This window comes from Dermacentor albipictus, chromosome 10 (genome assembly GCF_038994185.2).
Source record: "Dermacentor albipictus isolate Rhodes 1998 colony chromosome 10, USDA_Dalb.pri_finalv2, whole genome shotgun sequence".
NCBI lineage: Eukaryota > Metazoa > Arthropoda > Arachnida > Ixodida > Ixodidae > Dermacentor > Dermacentor albipictus.
The window spans coordinates 61,008,044-61,027,892 of NC_091830.1; the positions used below are offsets into that span (position 1 = coordinate 61,008,044).

Genomic DNA, 19,849 nt, shown 5'->3' on the forward strand with positions numbered 1-19,849 from the left:
CCCATGTTCTGGACAACTGCCTGTTTGAAGGAATGACGTGCATATTCAGTGGGTTTAATGTGAACGTCTCTAGTACTGACTGTATATTTATCAGTTAGATTTTATATTGTATGTTGCTTGTTTTCACTGTACTTTAGTGGGATTGCACATTGAATGTGTTGTGATGTATTTTATTTTGCTATGAGAGATCTAATGGGCAGTTACCAGCCCCCAGTCTGTGTGTTAGTACAAATATTTATTATGCTTATCACAGCATTTTATAAGGCTATAGTTTTGTGATGATTAACTCATGCCTGACTTTTTTATGAGAAACATGTCAGAACTAATAAACAATCACTCATGCTTGGGATCCATGAAATCATCTTTGTAATCTTTCAATTGTCTTCGAAATATCAGGCCCAAGAAACTCCAGAACGGGCTTGAAAAATTACTCTCGGAAAGAACCGAGAAAACCTGATGAACAAGGTAAAAAAATACTCTGAGATCAGCTCCAACAAGCCACAGAATGGGCTTGAAAAATTACTCTCAGGTAGAGCTACGAAACCTTGATAACGAGGTAAGAAAATACCCCGACATCAGTACCAACAAACTCGAGAATAGGCCTAAAAATAACTCCCAGGAATAGCCTAGAAAACTGGATGAATGACGTAAAAAAGTAATCCCACATCACCTCCAACAAACTCCAGAATGAGCTTGAAAAATTACTACCAGATAAAGCTGAGAAAAGTTAATGAAAGAGGTAAAAAAATACTCCCACATCAGACCCAAGAAACTCGCGAATGGGCTTGAAAAATAACTCTCAGGAATAGCCGCTAGAACTTCGTGATGGCAGTAAAAATATAGTACCACTATCGTCCCCAAAAACCTTCCCAGAGATTAAAAAATTACTCTCGTTTCTACATACAAAAACCTTGGTCAGCATGGTAGTAAATTTTTACCTCGACTGGTACGTAGTAAAAAAACCCAGAAACGGGAATGCGATACAGGACGAGCGGTTTACTCCCGTTTCGCGTTATTTTTGTTTAGTGTGTACTGAACGTCGGCGGAGGAATGGGAGGTACCACCGTGTGTCAGCCGGTTGAGATGTCACTGTAGGTTCCTCTTCTCATGGAAGTAGCCTGGATGACGGAGGAAGTCAGTGAGAAATGCTCTGATCTTGTTCTCGTTTCGCTCATTGGCAGTAGTTGAGCTATAGAAGTCTTGCATACGAAAATATGTTTGAGCTGCATCACAAATTCATGTCCTGTTGTACAAACTGAGTTATTGGTGCTTACTTTACTTGATCCAAAGGACTGCAGTCTGGTGAAACACTACGCATTAGCTCTTAGCGCCACGCAGGGCCGTCTGCGTAATCAAGCGTTTGGTGTGTTACGTCACCACGTACAAGAGCACATGAGCGTTGGACCTTCCCGCGTGTAGCCGTGGGTGCCTCAGCAGTGTCTGAGGAAAAGGGGTTCCAGAGGGTTGAGCCAAAGCTGGTTGTTTCGACAACACGCCCCTTTGGCCTACGCTTCACGTGGACGGCACTCTCGGACTGACCCACCCGGGATAAATTGGCAGTCAGCTTTTGCTGTCCGCACCTCCACGCTCTTTTCTTTCACTCCTACTTTCTCATCATTCCCTGTCTTCTACTCACTTTTTCTCACTTCCATATATATATATAATTATTTGGTTTTAGCAGTCACGTACAGCAGGTGTCCACAGGAGGTGTTCTTTACAAATCCTGCTGCGCCCCTTTTAGGGCGCCGTGGTGGGCAGCTGGCCTTATTGCCGAACATTGCACGCAATCAGGGAGATAGTTCTTTCCCACCAATCACAGATGGTCCTTCGAAAAGGGGGTGCAACAAAGGAAACTTTTTTCTCAATGAAGAACAAAAGAAAACTTCCCGATTCCGCGTCATCCAAACTGACCAATCCTACAAATCAGTAAGAGTACTTTCACTCTTCCTAGGGGCTAAATCTTTGAATGATCACATCGGAGCAGGTTACAAAGCAATAAAACTCGCAAGTGGGGACCTACTTCTTGAAACATCTGAAAAGAAACTGCAGGAGAAACTCACCAGCCTCGAAGTATTTGGTGAATTTCTCATCACAATCTCCCCGCACCGTTCTAAGAATACCGTCTAGGGAGCAATCTCCGAGGCAGACTTCATAGACCTAAGCGAAGTTGGACTCCTGGAAGGACTGAAGGACCAGAACGTTTCAGTGTAGACCGAATAAAATAGGCACGACAACAAAGAAATCCCTACCAAGCACCTAACACTAACTTTTGAATCCTGCACCCTACGTGACATAATTGAGACAGGATACTGCAAGATATAGTCAGCCATTACAGATCGAACACACGTCGGTGATCTTAATGTCAAATATTTGGACACGGAATACAAAACTGCCGAGGGCGACTCACATGTGCTCGATGTGCCACCCACGACCACTCATCCGATGGTTGCGATGTCGAAGTACACTGTGCAAACCGGGAGAGTGGCCACGCTACATGTTCGCGGGCATGCCCCACCTGGAAAAAAGAGAAAGGAGGATTGGCGCTCCAAATCGAAGAAAACCTCGTCTACCAAGAAGAGTGCAAACGTTTGTCTTTGCCCCATAGAGTTACTTTTTCTGATGTGCTACGTCAGGGGGCTACACCACATTTCACCACAGTAACCGCCTCGTCCGCATGCAGTGACCCAGCAGCCCTGCTGTCTGGCCCTAGGGCGGGTGCAGCGAACGCTGCCACACCCTCCTTCAAGTCGGCCATCCCAATAACCTCTGGAGGCACTGGCAGCAGCCACCGTAACTCAAGGGCTAAGGAGGCCTCAGCTAAATTGCTCAGAAGCCAACCTCTGCCTCAGAGGCCAGCAGCTCTACAGACCCCTGCCAGTGTTCAGCCATCAAGTGCTGAAGAAAGGGAGGTGTGTCCAGCGGGCCCTGAAACTAAGGGAAAGCCTAGTACTTCCAGCAGGTCCTCTAAAGAAACCCTTGCACCCTCTTGCAAAGGAAACAAGGGAATTCGAACCCCTGTGATGGCCCCGCAATGGGCACGTGATGAAAATAAGTGTCACCTGCAAGTTTATCTGACAATCATTCGAACAAAGTCTTTCCGTAATTTTAATATAATGGCTTCTTTCTCTGGATTTGACAGTTGTCCTACAGCTCTCTGCTCAAAAATTTTAAATGGGAAGTAATCGACAACCCTTATGGTGGCTACCATTTATTTGCTCAAAAATTTTAAATGGGAAGTAATCGACAACCCTTATGGTGGCTACCATTTATTTGCCAGCCATTGTAAAACTATCAACCACACATCCAGTCATATCCTCTTGATCTCCTCGTTGGAAACCACAATGAGCTAATTGACCCTTATTTATAGAGAAAGCTAGTCTCGAAACATAATGATTGGAGAAATTGAGCACTAATGAATTAAACGAGAGTCTTATTGTGAGCATATATGCAGCGACAGAACAAGTATAGCGCCGTCATCAGGACTATCTAGAAAACGGCTTCAATCCTGGTGGTCCACAGAATACACAATCGCTAAAAAGAACATCAAAACAAGACGTGGGGTACTTTTAGAAAGTACTCAACAGAGAATAATCTTCTCTCTTTTAAGCTATCTAAAGAGAAAGTAAGGTAAAACAGAAATAAGGACGAAAATTGTCGCGGAAGAAATATATATCAACATTTTATAGTTCTGTCACGTGTAACAGAATGTGAGACCAAGTTAAAAAGTTAAATGGGGATTACTTTCCTTATACGTTCCCCATACTTTCAAGTTCAGGCACATAAACCACGCTACGAGAACAAACAGACGTATCAGAATTTTTTACAATGTTTCCAGTTCAGAAAACTACACAGAATCCGGATTAAAAAACATAGAAATCTGCTGAAAAACAAAAGCTGCTGACAACTGGTGATGTACATAAACTGTACAATGTTTCCATACCACTCGAAATGAACAGAGTTCTCTCTGTGAGTAAGAAAACTGCAGTTGGTCGTGATAAAATTCACTACACAATGCTTGCCCACGTATCCCAGATAACATTGCTTCAGTTCTCTAACACGATATGGTAAAGAAGGAAAATGCCGGCAGAGTTGAAAAACAAGCTATCATTTTTCCTCTCCTGAAAGCGGGAAAATCCCTAAATGTTCCCTCCAGCTATAGACTTATAGCCTTAACAAGTTGCCTGAGAAAATCACACGAAACCATAATTATTAGCAGTCTAACATGCATTCTAGAAACAGTTAACTGAATGGATACTCACCTGCGTGGTTACAGGAAAGGCAGCTCTGCGACTGACGATCTTGTCCGTTTCGAACACTCCATACGTGAGGCATCCCTTCACAGACAACACGGCCTAGCGTTCTCTCTCGGCCTAGAAAAAGAATATGACCCTACATGGAGGTACGGTATTTTACAAGATCTAGCAACACTGGGAACACGCAGAAAAATGTTTAACTGTGTAGGTGGCTGTCTGTCAAACTGAACATTTCAAACCAGTTTGGGTACTTGTCTGCATGTTTTGTCCATGAAAACGATGCCACACGGGGTTGCGTATTAGGTACTATAGTTTTCGTGGTTAAGATAAACACTATAAATTGCGTTATACCGTCCAATATTATGTTATGTACTTTTTATACGTCCACTACCTTCAAATTGCACGCCGTGCCTCTGATATGTCTACATGCTAAAGACAAATTCATATAACAATAATCAGGTTTATGCAATGGGATGATAAGAATAGCTTCCGGTTTTCTACAACAAAAACCATAGCAATCGTATTTTCACAAAAAAGGAGGTTTACCGGCAGATCTAGCTCTCAAATTAGCAACTTGGCAACTGGTGCTTACAGGACTTCACCAGTAGACAGCTTATATGAAGACAGAAACGAGCCCTGTTTGCTTACAATTCCATAGATATTCAGAACCACAGTTCAACCTAACCATATATGCCACATTCTCCTCACTTACACCACAAACAGAACACACTGTAACAACAAACCTAAAAGCGTGAGACCATTTATTCTTCGATTCAAAGAGATGTGCCAAAACTACAATGCCTCCAGGAAGGCTCTCATGGTCGCCGAAAGACCGGATAGACTGCCTCGTGATACGATGTACACTTTTGTGATTTTACACTGACATTCCACAAGAAAAAAGAAATATTGCGCGAACACATAATACATGACTTCTCGGAATTACAATAAAGATGCAATGACGTCCCCGAGTTTTACACTGACGGGTCCAAGACTAGGGTCCTCTACTTCGGTTTTTACAGCAGAAGTATACGCCCTGCTAATTGCTCTGCAATATATAGCAACAGGAAATTATAAGAAAGCTGTTGTCGGCCCAGATTCTCTCAGTTCACTTAAGTCCCTCCGTAGAAAATCTGAGTGCGAACCTTGCTTCGGCCGCGTCCTGAATATGCTCGGCGAAAGTGAAAAAAATGGTAAAAAAATTCGTCTCTCTTGGGTTGCAAGCCACGTTGGAAACGCGGGAAATGAAAAAGGCGGATGAATGCGCAGCAATCACCGCCCATGAAATATTATCAGAAATAAATGTTCCGTTCAACGACTGTATCCGGGCGGTCCGAGCTGTGATCACCTCAAAGTTGCAAAAGGATTGGCAATCTCATGTTAACGACAAGCTACAAATAGTAAAACCCATATTGCCGGAGTGGAAAACATCATAACACCAAGAAGGAAGGCTTCATGAAAGTTATTTTATGTCCTGTTCGTATAGGGCACACACATCTCGGACATAATATTTTACTGAAAAATCAAGAACAAGCGGTTTGTAATCAATGCCAAGAGCCTCTAACTATGAATCACATTTTAATCACATGTTCGGCGTTGGAGCAAAAAAAGACAAACATTTTTGCTAATTTTAGAAAATACGCACACCACTTCATCCCTCACCGATGCTATCTGAAAACGCACTCGTATCCCTTGACTATGTATTTAAGTTCCTAGAAGACACAGGATTTTAAAGGAAACTTCTAATTAACGATTTTTATGCTCGATCCACATTAATCATATTATGTAATCTTAATTTGTGCATGGTGCATCGTAGGCTTAGTTCTCTGGCGCCATAAAAATCCCACGCGACTAACTAGTTCTTGACCACATTTTATTTTGTCCAAACGGCTTTATTTTTCTTAATTAAATAGCGCAAACAATCATACAAGTGGGTGCTCTTGGAATACTAACTAGTTACCTGGAACTCCAGTTCCTCTGATTAAGTGAAACGATAGGTAACTTTGCACGCGTACCCATTTCATCATCGTCACCAGCCTAACCCCCGTATGCAGAAATGCAACTTAAGTCGAAGCACATGCTTGACTTGATTTAGATGACGCCTGGCGTTAATGTGCCCAAAGACGCTCACTGCGTTTCCTTCGGCGCGTTCCCGATAGGCGTCACTCGGATAAAGTCAAGCATGGGCTTCAACCTAAGTTGCATTTCTGAACCCGGGGGTAAGTAAAGTACTCTGTGCGCGGTTGCTTGACTCTCACGCGTCCCCTGATGTTGTTTTCTTCGGGTGGCTCCGGCGTCTCCTGTAATCTGGCTTCTCCCCGTAGCTAAACGCCAGCAGCGGTCGCTGTGGTTGCAGCATGTTAGGGGACACGGTGCGACTGTTGCTCTACTAACGCCCCCTAACGGCGGGGTTACTCGGGCGTGACAGGGACGGGATCCTCCTCTTTGGATGGTGGTCGGCGATCGACGCGGACGCAACCCGCGTGCCCCGATCCACGCTTCGCGTGACCGTCCCGGGAAAGGCTTAGGAGCACCACACCGGAATGGGCGAACACGATCGCCGGAACGGGCCATCGTTGGCGTTATTGCGAATGCGAACGATGAGGCGTTGGTGTCTAGCATGCGGGCGAATATATATTTGCTCGCTACCCCGGCCGCGGTGAGTAGATGACAAGGTTCCTCGATCTGTTGCGTGCCCATCGGTATCTTCTATGGGTAATAATTCGGCTGGATATAGATTGGTGTTTAGATTGTTTGCATACTGTGTTGTCGTGCCTTTGTCCCAAGGGTACTTGTGAGACCGGTCAAATGCAAAATAAAGGGCTTAATGTAAGATACCTATTTACTCGTCCCCCGAGTAAAGTGAAAACACTGTACAACCGCAGGTTCTTTTTTTTCTGCATAACCATGCCAAATTTGTTTCCCTTGAAAGGCTTTCCTTGTCCTGCCGCATACTCTATTGTAAGCTGCGATGTTATTACAAATCCCAACCAATTTGATGCCGTCCAGCCAAGCATTTAATCTCCTACAAATTATATCTGCTTATCTTTATTGCTTATTGAATCTTCATCACTTAACAGTACAAGCTATTCATTGTAAATCATCTTTAAAGGCTAAAAATAGCACGTCTCCCTCTTCGCAGTGGAACATCAATGCCCACATCATTACGGGCACCTCGAACTACGGTGTGAAAGCCGCTGCAACACTTCAGGCGTTCTACACATCGTGCATCAAGGAGATATGGCAGCCACATCTTCGACTGAGAGACACCCTGACGGCCGTTTTTGACATCGCCAGCATCTCGAAGAGAATGAGCCACGCCCAACTTCTACGCTTCGCCCTGGAAGTGCAGACCCGGTACAATCTTTTTTTCTACTTCGACGTTTACCTCGACGAAGGTGTCACCTACTTCATAAGGAACTTGGCCAGGCTCTCTGAATTCGAGCATATTTGCGACGACGCTTGCAATGCCACCGTTCTTTCCTCAGTCAACGCGTACTTGGACGCAAACTGCACAAACAAGCAAATCACCGCGTGGGAGAATCTGTTTTCGGAAGACGACTCTCCACGGGATGAAGTCGCATGGGCCGAGGTCACCATGGCCTTCGGAGGCATGGAAGCTGAGCAGTTGAAAGCCATATTACTCGAGTTCTTTATCGACGTCGACATCAATAAATTTGCAATTGTGTACTCCAAGGCGGAGCTGTTCGCCGACGTAGCACGTCTTTGGAATGTCGCGAATCAGCCCCTATCGCTATGTCACGCACTGATGATGGTCGCACTTTCTGCATTGGACGGGATCGTCACCGATGGCCCAGACTTAAAGTCGCCCACTCTGCGTAGCGGAGAAGCCTGCCTGCTTCACCTCCGCAGAAGCGTCCAGTTGTTGCGCGCCACTTACGTCGCGGCCCTCACGAGCCCCGAGAAGGACCGCCAACTGAGCTCAATCTTTGAGGCCACACGCCGGAGTTTCATCGGTTACGAGCCGCTTCGAGAGCTCGTGGCAACCGGAAACGACACAGCGAACTTCGAGAATCTAATGCGCAGCATGACCCTCATGCTTCCGGGTGACCTCGTCCTGCGGGAAATGAACGCGCCCGTGTTGAATAACAGTGGTTTCGTGCGCAACATTTTTCGTTTAACAAGGTTCGAACACGACACAATATTTGAGAAGCAGCGACGAGGGCTGCCCGTGCTCGCGGAGGCTTGGCTAGAATATACGCCAGAACGAATGCTGTTCGTGAACCCGAGGACACTCTACGTGACTGCGCCTGCGTATGCCTGGCTGAGCTCCGGTACCGCCAATCCTCTACTCGCGGATGCGCCGGTGATGGCGAGCCGCATGGCGTCCTTGATGTGGAGCAGCGTCCGCCAATGGGATGGGTGGTCTTCAAGGACACAGATCGCGCTACAGTCCTTTCAGTAAGTTCCTTTCCGTTACCTGGCGTCAACCTAGAAATACTGATATGAATTCCTGCATTTTGTCGAATTCGTCTTTTATTGTTGGATTTGCTTATAACTTATAACCCCCTCTTATATTGCTACAAGTATAGAACACTGCGGAATTCATCAAAATGGCCAGTCGCGAACCATGTTAGAGACCGGAGAGTTTTTGCTCGGGTCGTTGTAGAAAAGCGGTTGTGGGGGTCAGCGTGTTTTTTTTGACTGTGTCGATACCATGCAAGGGCCACTCATTAGTAATGTTTGAGTTCTTTGGGACCGCACCACTTTCAGCAGTTTCCAGCACGGCGTAGGCGAAACTTAAGATGCTGTCACGGCACAAAAAACAAAAACAAAAAAACGAATAAATTGAGCGGAAAACTTGACCGACGTAGTTCCTTCACCTAATTGAATTTGTTATTCAGCCCCATCCCATACCCCTGTTTGCCCTGAGGCATTTACCCTCGCATTAAAAAAATGAATTTGTTTAAAGAAATACTTCAATTTGAGCCATCAAGGAAATATGAAGTGTAGCGGATGCAAGCAAAAACATAGATTCAAATTATGAAACGTTTTCTTCGGTTATATATATGCGTTAATGTGTATGAAGCTGGCTCGCTGCATGGGTTCGCAGCGCTGCCGCTGTGTGCTTCTTGCTGCCGACACTGCTCCGTGAATCCTACGCACAGTCAGCGATTTCATCGGCATCGGCTGCGATTTCGTCGGTTGTAGCGTCCCTCGCGCAAACTGTTGCAACCTCAGCCAAAGCTGTTAGAAACAGCGAATGTATACGAAGGACTTCCGCAACATGACACCGAAGCCATGCACGTTCATGTGTAGCGACCTCTAACTGGGTCTACGCTACACCCTCCTATTCCTATCCCTTCAATACGGGAGGTGTACTGCTGGCATTTCACATCAGCGCTTACTCCGTGTTCAGAATTATATCTCCTGTTTGCCCTCCCATGCTGGCTCGACCCCACTCGATCGCAGTCCGCAATGCCGGCACGCTTAGGGAAAAGGAAAAGCCCCCTGATTTTCTTTCAAGCGCCCGCTCTTTCTCGCGCCTGCGCACAAACGGCTGGTGATCCCTCAAATGAACGTTTCGTCTGATCACTTCATGTGCACGAATGCTCGCCCACTCTCTCCACTGTGCCTTATACTTATGTTGAATTCCAATGACAGAGTGAGGGCGGCAGTAAAGTGTTCCAATGAGAGAGTCAGAGTGGATTCAGAGCAGGAGTCACTCCGTGGAGCAGAAAAAGATGCTCCGCCAAAATCGGCGGAGTGGACCGGAACTCTGCGTGACGTATTGCTTTACCACGTTTGTCTGCTGAGAGGCGCCACCGGTCACGACTGGCGAGGAAGCAAAAGCTACTGCACACTTGGCGAGGTAATCATTCCGCACTTAAAAAAAACAACTGGTGAACGGCGCTGCAAAGACAAGTGACCGGTGCGGCGGTGCTGGCAGCAAAGAACGGCAGGAAATGACAACATGCAAGGTATTCTGGGTAACTCGGCGATACAAGTTCCGCTTCCGCCTTGGTCCGGCGGCGCAGGTTGTGTTCCACTCGCGGATTTGGAGGCGTTGCTCTGCGCTAGAGTCGAGTGCTCGCTCGCAGAGTCCGTCGGCTGCTCCGACTCCGCCATTGGAATTCAACATTAGTGACATCGTCACTCACACCACGCCCTCTATACCGACGGCACGAAGATAGGCTGCTCTCCTCCCCAATGAGTGCAGCCTTCTTCATTTCACCTTACCGCTCAATCGATGACGTCAGCACTCGCGCTAGCCTATCCGGACGATGATTTGCTCGTCACTTGTTTCCACTAGTTCCGATTGTTTCATTTTCTTCATCCTTTAGGCACGACACTCGCAGGAGGAATCGTATTACGTACTCGCATCCCTGAATTCCGGTAACGTGCTGTAGAATGCGACCGCATAAAAATAACCAAAACCTTCCGCGCTGCTGTCACCATTTGCTAAGTCGCGTTGGTTACCTTTACACATATGAATGCGCAATTTCGACTAAGTTACCTTGCTTAGATTAAAATAGATTTGCTAAACATTGGATTTTTTCCCTGCTGTCCCCTATCACCTCTGTCTTCGACGTAGGGATTGCGTGCAGCAGTCGGAGAGCCTTTCCGTGTACCATGACGAAGAGGACCTGTTTACACTTACCATGGGCCTGCGGATAGCTGCGATTGTCGCCGCCGCGAGCTATGCCGGCGGGGATCCCGCAAGGACCGAGTGGTTTCGAATGAAACTCGCCTGGTGCCTTGAACGCATGTCCGAGGCGCAGTTCTTCTACGCCCGTTACGCCTACTTTCGATGCAGCGTAGACGGCAGTCGTGATTTGGTGAACGGGGCTATCAGGCACAGCACAGACTTCTCCATCGCGTTCCAATGCCAGCCGATGAGGAACGTCGGGAACGAGAGCGGCTGCTCCGACTTTGCCACGACGCGCGCCGATTTCTGACGTCCAAGTGTCACTGGTGCCTTGTTCGTCAACGTCCTTTTTTAGGACTGGCACAAGGCGCTTCTTCTAGCTGGCACCACGCAACGTTACAAACATCGTGATAGTATTTTTCATATATATACAAGAATGCTACAAAAAATACATATTGCACCTGAATAAATCATGTTGGCTATAGCTGACCATGTTAGCGCCGCGTTACAGAGGATATGCCAATAAGTGATCATCATCACTATCGTTAGCACTGCATCATGCCACTTGTCAAATCAACCTGGCTAGGCAACTAAGCCGCCGCCGCGTTTCAAAGGGGTCGCCATTACATCATCATCTTCATTAGCATCGTATCATGCAACTTTCCTTGCGATGTGATATGCGCGCCCTGTAGCGTCTGTACGTGCGGCCATTGCATTGCAGTTGCATATTACACCAGACGGCAGGACATGTAGCAGTTACGCGGGTAGCGTTATAACGTAGATAGAGTAGTTATGAGTAAGAAGAAGAAGATTATGGAGATGTATAACTATTGATACATATAAAAACAACCATGGTATTTCAGCCTAATTATTTAAAGCACACTAGATGACTGTTCGTCACATCCCGTTTCAAAAGGAATGCCCTTGAACCATCATAGTCATCATTAGGGTCGTATCGTGCCATTTGACATGCGATGTGACACGCGTGCCACGTAGCATCGATGCCTACGAAATTTGCATTGCAGTTTCGTTATATTCCACCAGCTGCCCCGACATGCAGCATTTGTCTATAGCAGTTGCATGCTGCATGTAGCTGGACCTGGTTAAATCAAGCAGGCTAGACGACTATTTGTGACGACCCGTGTCGAAGGGGATTAGAATAAACCATCATTAACTTCATCCTCAGGAACAGCACCCCATCGTGCCACGGCTCAAGGCATGCGCAATGTGCGCCACGTTGTTTGGACACCTTTGTTACGCGTTATAGCGCCTCCTCGCAAAGTACGAACCGCTGCTGAAGAAGCGAATCGTAGAGCTACGCGCGCGGCCGCAACCAGGCAACATCGGGCTAAGCAGACCGCTGTCTGCAGAGCCGGACAAGCCTCAGCTCACCTTCGACGCTGGGCGGACAGCTCAGATCGTTCCGGGGAAAACGACGCGAAGAGACTTCGCCGCGAAGACCCTGCAGTGCGTGCTGCCGAAAATGGTGCTCCTATAGAGGTTCGCCAGCTTACGTTGTGACTGTGATGCGTGTGCTGCGCAGGCCTGAGAGAATTTTTTTTCAGAGGCTAGTAGATCTTTCACTTCGATAAAACAGAAACATGTAACGCCCCCTCCCCCGCGCCTTATTAGAACCTCTAACAGAGGGGTATTTAAGCAAATAAACTGAAAACAGAGGCATATGCTGCTGTCCAACAGAAACAGCGTCCTGACAAGTGCCAGCTGTCTCACAACGCTGGCTCGCAAAACTGAATCGCCAGAGGTGCTGTTTGCACTGCACAGTACGCGAGCACTTCACACCGGGCGAGGCAATAAACAGCGCCGTGATTCAGACAACACCGAAATGATGCGGAGCGCCACCTGCGGCATCGCAGGCGTCTCTCACTGGTGGCACACGAGCACATACCGATGTGTGTACCACGCCTCTGAAGACTTAACGCGCTCATAAAACAAGGCACAAAGGCTCTCACCTCAACTCACCTTGGCGTCGAGAGACCTCGCTCTAAGCCTTGCACTCGCCACAAGTAACGTGGCCTCCAGAAATTAGCACGATGACCGTCCGTGCGCTCTCAGTACGGGTATCACAGTTCGATGCCGTGAAAGCACCTCAAGTGTCCGTATAGTTGACATCGCACAAAAACACGCCAAGAAAACACAATACATAACCTGCAGGACCAATGGAAACCAGAAATCCAATCAGGAGCGCCACTACGCCGCCCATATAACCCCCGCACTCGAGCGATGGACCATGCCACTAATGTCTTTGGGGTAACGGCGACGTTAGACTAAAGTACATTTGGTTTCACTAGGATCCATGTTAGTTCTGGCGTTTACAACTATTCGAGCACCGAACAAACATTTAGACAACCTTAACGCATCCACTGGAAGAACAACAAGGAGGCGTACGCAAGGCACTGATGCCGCAAATACTCCAAAGTGCTTCATAATCACTGTGTCTCAGACAAATTTGGTAAATGCAGGCCGTGATACATTATCAAGTCTTTCTCGAAGGGCCAGATCTATAAATTGCAGCAGACGCATTACGCCTTTTTGGGAGGGGCCTTTCCTGCCCATGAGTTCATTCTTGGCCCTTCGCCCATAGTGGTAACGCACCAATGTGATACAGCTTTGTAACGTTTACAGCGAAGCTGTTAGCCTCTCGTTGGTCAGCATTTTTTCGTATCGATGTCCACGGGCAAAAATGTCGGCCGATCCAGGAGGCTGTGCAATACCGAGTTGACCCGCGGCAGAGGTGAAGAAGACGGCGCACTTAGCCAAGTGAAGCGAAAAGTGGGCATTCATTTGAATGACGCATACAACGTGCAAATCAGCATTCGTTTCAATAAAGGACAAGCAGAAAACAAGCATCTGAACCACAGAATTGATGATAACTAGAAATGGAGGCACGCGATGGGGGGAGCGATGCCACCGGTATTTCGAATATAGAAGGATCAGCCTAGCAAATAATTTTATTGCTGTTGCAGCACCGCTACGGGTAGGCAACGTATTGTTTGGACTCCTGAGGAGCAACGTGAGTACCAGGAGAGTTAAAGGCAAAAACAAGGCAATATGACCAGTGGTGGCGCGCTGTCAAAATTGCCCCTTCTCTCTTTACTACCATTATTCTAAACTACCATTAGTACCGTTAGTCTAAAGCAATAAAGCATTTCATGCCCACCTCATCCTCAGCAATTGTTAATTTGTTTCTCTGAATCTACAAGTAGCTCATACCCAATGGTGGGGATTAGCGAAGAATGGGGTGACTTAATAAAAAGATTAAAGGAATCTAAAAAGAAGCCCTATTCAAAATTTTGAATAGCTGAAAGGATGAAGTCAGATAAAGTTTAAGAATTTAACGAGGGAACCGTGCTGATTAAATTATATAGCTTACAACAGCTGAAACAACAGTCCTATGATAGTGTACCAGAGAAGAAGCTCCGATAGATATAATATCAATAATCGTTATATTCAATCCAGCATCAAGAAATTGCCTTTCTAAAGTATGTTTTGTTAATGATGAATAAACGGCGACATGACAGGAAGAAGTATTGCATTGCCTCTTGCTAATTGCATTAAGAGCACTAGGAGGAGGCCGTCAGACCAGATCAATGCAGATAATAGTTCAATGTTGCTATTGGACATCTAAACTTTGTAAGGAGGACTCCAGTTTTTGTGTTGCGGCAGAAGTTTCTGCTAAATAGGTAGTGCCGCTAATCAGTTAAAGTTGTTAATGATAGGTTCAAAGAGTCTTGCATAACTGCGCGTCTGCTGAACCTAGCAGCAGTTATGAAAGCTGATACAGGAAGGATCGAAATCTTTAGACCACTGAGGCAAGCTATCAGCAATTGTATTGGTAGTTTTGCCGGACATCCACTTTCGCAGGGTCGGGATGGCGAGTAAATTTTTTGTTTGTATTTATATATTTAGTATTTAGATACGTGTGCAGTAGAATGTCCTCCCCTCGTCTGCCGCTCAGAATTTGTGACATCAAACAAGAAATTCTCTCGAGTTTGTTGGTATTAACGTTAAGCCTTCAAATATTACGTTAATCAATCTCACCATCTGTCAAATTACCAGTTCGTTTATTGTCATGTTCTTTACCCACGGCAAACAGTGTTCCTCACACTTTACATACTTTCCATTGTCTGGTACCTGCTCGTTTAAAATTGACAAGACTCATGTGGGCCCAAACCATCAAGGAATGTTTATTTATGAATCAAATGGCGCATAGCCCGGCAAGAGCGACCCTTAGTGACTCTATTGTCTCGGTAGTTCCCGCGTAAACGTACGTAACTGCCGCTTCATTCACGAGATATGCACTTACGCTCGATTTTTGAACCTACATTTAGATAGTTTTGCATAGTATTGCCACCTGCGATTCCCTTCTCGCAGAGACCTTTTAAAACGAAAGAAATGAATTCCGCAAGCTTAAGGTGCCAAATAAATGCGTTAAACTTTTATCAGCACAGGGCTAGGCTGCTCTTACCGCGATGTGGCCATATTATGGAGAAGATGAGGCAGTTATGCATTTGTCCTTTTCTGTCGCCTGTTCGCACCATGCATGGAAAAAATCACATAAGCAACGTTTTTACAAATTGGATAGATTTTTAAGTTCCTTAATTTATTTATGTTGGAGCCTTCTCACTTGGAATTTGTCACAAGGATGCTTGTTAAGGCAATGACGAATTTTCATTGTTCCTGAGCAGTTTACTAGTTACGCTTCCGGCACTTTATATTACACATGATTAGTTAGATTCCTCTTACATAAATTAGTCGTTTTCTAGGCAGTAGTAGACACCTTCGATTTCCATCCACATGTACGCCCATTCTCCATAGTGGGTGTGAGCCATCAACAAAGGGGGAAAAAAGATAAGTTCAGAGAGTACAGAAGAAGAAGAAGAAGGAGAAGAAGAATCTATGGCACCTCCTATTCCTTTGGCCTAAAAATTCCTTTCACACCAAAAAAACTGAAGTGATCTTTACCCGATTACGTTGTCGAATACAAAAATTAAACTTCTACCGTCACAGGGCTGGTCTGGTGCCCTCCCCTCTGTGCCCAGTCTGTGGAGTAGATGAAACAATAGATCATTTTTTCATATTCAGCCGCCGTTTCACTTCTTTAACAAAAAATCTAGAATCAAGATTTACACAGCTTGGTTTGAGCTTTTCAATTAAAAATATCCTTTCTCTAGGAGCCTCCTCTCTTGGACAGTGCCACAGGGATATTTGCTCAACCGTGGAGGATTTTATAATTGCTACAAAGAGATTGTCTTGAATTCTTAAACATTTTATTTTTGTTAATTTCCTCCGGTTAGCTTTACCATTTTCAGTTTTTAATAAAGATAGCCTAATTTCATTCAGCCTAACTAGTCACCTGGTACTCGAGTTGCTCTGAGTAAGTGAAACGAAAGCTGCCTTTCCACGCATAGCCAATCCATCGTCGTGATTAGTCTAACTAATGTCCACGCCCAAATAAAGGGCTTAGTCTGAGCTCACCATTTACTCCTCTCCGGATCGAGGCGAAAACACCACACGAGCGCAGGGTTTCTCTGCTGAAAAACCACACCAAATTTGTTGCTTCCCTTAAAAGGATTTCCTTTACCTTGCCACATATTACATTGTAATCTGTGATGCTAAAACAAATCCCACCCAATTTGATGTCGTCCCATCATCCTCTTAATCTCTGCCATACACCACATATGCTTATCATTACTGCTCATTGAATCTGCTAATAGTGCAAGCTATTAATTGCAGATTGTCTTTAAAGACTCACAATAGCACGCCTCCCTCTTCGCAGTGGGACATCGATGCACACACCATTACGGGCACCTCGAACTACGGTGTGAAAGCCACTGCAGCACTTCAGACGTTCTACACATCGTGTGTTACGGAGATATGGCAGCCAGATCTGCGACTGAGAGGCACCCTGGCCGCCGCCTTTGAAATCGCCAACACTACGAAGAGAATCAGCCACGCCCAACTTCTGCGCTTTGCCATGGAAGTCCAGGCCCGGTACGATCTCCGTTTCTACTTCACCGTTAACTATGACGACGGTGACATCTACTTCACAAGGAACCTGCTACGAGTCGCTGCATTCGGGCCTATTTGGGACGACCTGTGCAATGCCACCGTTTTGCCCTCGGTGAATGCGTACTTGGGCGCAAATTGCACAAACGAGCAGATAACCGCGTGGCAGCATGTCGTTTCTGAACTTGATTCTCCACGGGACGTAATCGCGTGGGCCGAGGTTGCCATGGCCTTCGGAGGCGTGGAAGCTGAGCAGTTCAAGGCCATATTACTCGAGTTCTTTATCGACATCGACACCACGGACTTTCCAATTGTGTACTCCAAGGCGGAGCTGTTCGCCGACATAGCACACCTTTGAAACGTTGCGAATCAGGCTCTGTCGCTGTGTCACGCACTGATCGTCGTCGCGCTTTGTACCCGGAGACGCAGAGACCCGGAGACGCAGAGTTGAACTCGCCCCCGCTGGGTAGCGCAGACGTCTGCCAGTTACACCTCGGCGGAAACGAGCAGTTGTGGCGGCCCACTTACGTCGCGGCCCTTACGAGCCCCGACAAGGACCGCCAACTGCGCTCCATCTTCGAGGTGACCCGGCGGAGCTTCGTGAGTTACGAGCCGCTTCGACAGCTCGTGGTAACCGGAAAGGACACCGCGAACTTCGAGAATCTATTGCGCAGCATGACCCTCATGCGTCAGGGTGACCTCGTCCTGCCGGAAATGGGCGTGCCCACGTCGAACAACAGTGGTTTCGTGCGCAACATCTTCCGCTTGACAAGGTTCGAGGACGACACAAAAGATGAGAAGCAGCGACGGGGAATGACTGCCTCGGGACGCGTTTCCTAGAATCTGCGGCAGAACGAATGCTGTTCGAGAACCCGAGGACGCACTGCGTGACTGCGCCTGCGTATGCCTGGCTGAGCGCCGGTACCGCCAATCCTCTGCTCGCGGATGCGCCGGTGATTGCGAGTCGCATGGCGTTCGTGATGAGGAGCAACATCCGGAAATGGAGCGGCTCGTCAGCAAGGACACAGAGCGCACTAGAGTTCTTACAGTAAGATCCTTACCGTTACCTGGTGTCAATCTAGAAATGTTGATATCAATTCCTGCACGTTGTCAAATTCGTCCTTTGTGGTTGGATTCGCTTATAAATCAAACAAAATCAAGTAAAATCTTTAGTTACGTTACCATGATTAGTAAAGAGGAGTCATCATCATCATCATCATCAGCCTGGTTACGCCCACTGCAGGGCAAAGGCCTCTCCCATACTTCTCCAACAACCCCGGTCATGTACTAATTGGGGCCATGCCGTCCCTGCAAACTTCTTAATCTCATCCGCCCACCTAACTTTCTGCCGCCCCCTGCTGCGCTTCCCTTCCCTTGGGATCCAGTCCGTAACCCTTAATGACCATCGGTTATCCTCCCTCCTCATTACATGTCCTGCCCATGCCCATTTCTTTTTCTTGATTTCAACTAAGATGTCATTAACTCGCGTTTGTTCCCTCACCCAATCTGCTCTTTTCTTATCCCTTAACGTTACACCTATCATTCTTCTTTCCATAGCTCGTTGCGTCGTCCTCAATTTGAGTAGAACCCTTTTCGTAAGCCGCCAGGTTTCTGCCACGTAGGTGAGTACTGGTAAGACGCAGCTATTATACACTTTCCTCTTGAGGGATAATGGCAACCTGCTGTTCATGATCTGAGAATGCCTGCCAAACACACCCCAGCCCATTCTTATTCTTCTGATTATTTCTGTCTCATGATCCGGATCTGCCGTCACTACCTGCCCTAAGTAGATGTATTCCCTTACAACTTCCAGTGCCTCGTTGCCTATTGTAAATTGCTGTTCTCTTCCGAGACCGTTCAAGATTACTTTAGTTTTCTGCAGATTAATTTTTAGACACCCCCTTCGGCTTTGCCTCTTCAGGTCAGTGAGCATGCATTGCAATTGACCACCTGAGTTACTAAGCAACGCAATACCATCAGCGAATCGCAAGTTACTAAGGTATTCTCCATTACTTCCTAACCCAAATTCTTCCGAATTCAGGTTTCTGAATACGTCCTCTAAACACGTTGTGAATATCATTGGAGAAATCGTCCCTCCGTGCCTGATGCATATCTTTATTGGGATTTTGTTGCTCCATTGTGTAGGACTACTGTGGCTGTGGAGCAGCTATAGCAATCTTTCAGTGTTATTAAAAAGGGTCTACACCCTACACCCGTTTACACCCTGATTCCGTAATGCCTCCATGACTGCTGAGGTTTCGACAGAATCAAACGCTTTCTCGTAATCAATGAAAGCTATATGTAAGGGTCGGTTATATTCCGCACATTTCTCTATCACCTGATTGATAGTGTCAATATGATCTATTGTTGAGTAGCCTTTACGGAATCCTGCCTGGTCCTTTGCTTGACAGAAGTCTAAGGTGTTCCTGATTCTATTTGCGATTACCTTAGTAAATAGTTTGTAGGCAACGGACAGTAAGCTGATCGGTCTATAATTTTTCAAGTCTTTGGCGTCCCCTTTCTTTCTTTCTTTGGCGTCCCCTTTCTTTGGCGTCCCTAAAGAGGAGTACGCTGTCTTATACTGACTAAAAGTGCACAATCGCGAATCAGGTTAGAGACGGGGTTAGAGGAAGGGTTCTTGCTTCCGTGGTTGTAGCTAAGGGTTTGTGGGAAGTCTACGTCTTTTGTTGAATTTGTTGACGCCATGCAAGACCCATTCGCTATTTATATGCTTCACTGCTTTGGGCTATTGCAGCTCGGGGTCGCGTTTAGGACATGCATCCTTCAAGTACATTGCTGAGTACGTCCGGTAGTATGAATGAAGAAAAAGGGTTTATGTTACATTATCCACACTGGCTCCAGATACGATATTCGCCACACAACATCTGAGGAGAGGCTGATATATTGGACAAGCCTCCGGGCCCTTGTGTTCGTGGGCCTTAGTGAAGCACTAATGCTTCCT

General features: G+C 46.5%; 1 protein-coding gene across 2 annotated transcripts in view; it reads left to right on the top strand.

Moving 5' to 3' along the window:
- Nucleotides 1-11,350, top strand: part of LOC135912085 (uncharacterized) — a 36,605-nt gene extending 25,255 nt beyond the window's left edge. Inside the window, exons 1-3 of one of the 2 annotated variants that reach the window (XM_070528128.1) lie at nucleotides 6,727-6,909; nucleotides 7,393-8,672; nucleotides 10,807-11,350. In XM_070528128.1, the coding sequence (XP_070384229.1) occupies nucleotides 6,871-6,909; nucleotides 7,393-8,672; nucleotides 10,807-11,170 (1,683 nt within the window). In that variant the 5' untranslated portion in view covers nucleotides 6,727-6,870 and the 3' untranslated portion in view covers nucleotides 11,171-11,350. Of the gene's footprint in view, nucleotides 1-6,726; nucleotides 6,910-7,392; nucleotides 8,673-10,806 lie in introns of those variants that run through there. The other variant, XM_065444464.2, reaches the window with a different exon arrangement.
- Nucleotides 11,351-19,849: the final 8,499 nt, after the last annotated feature.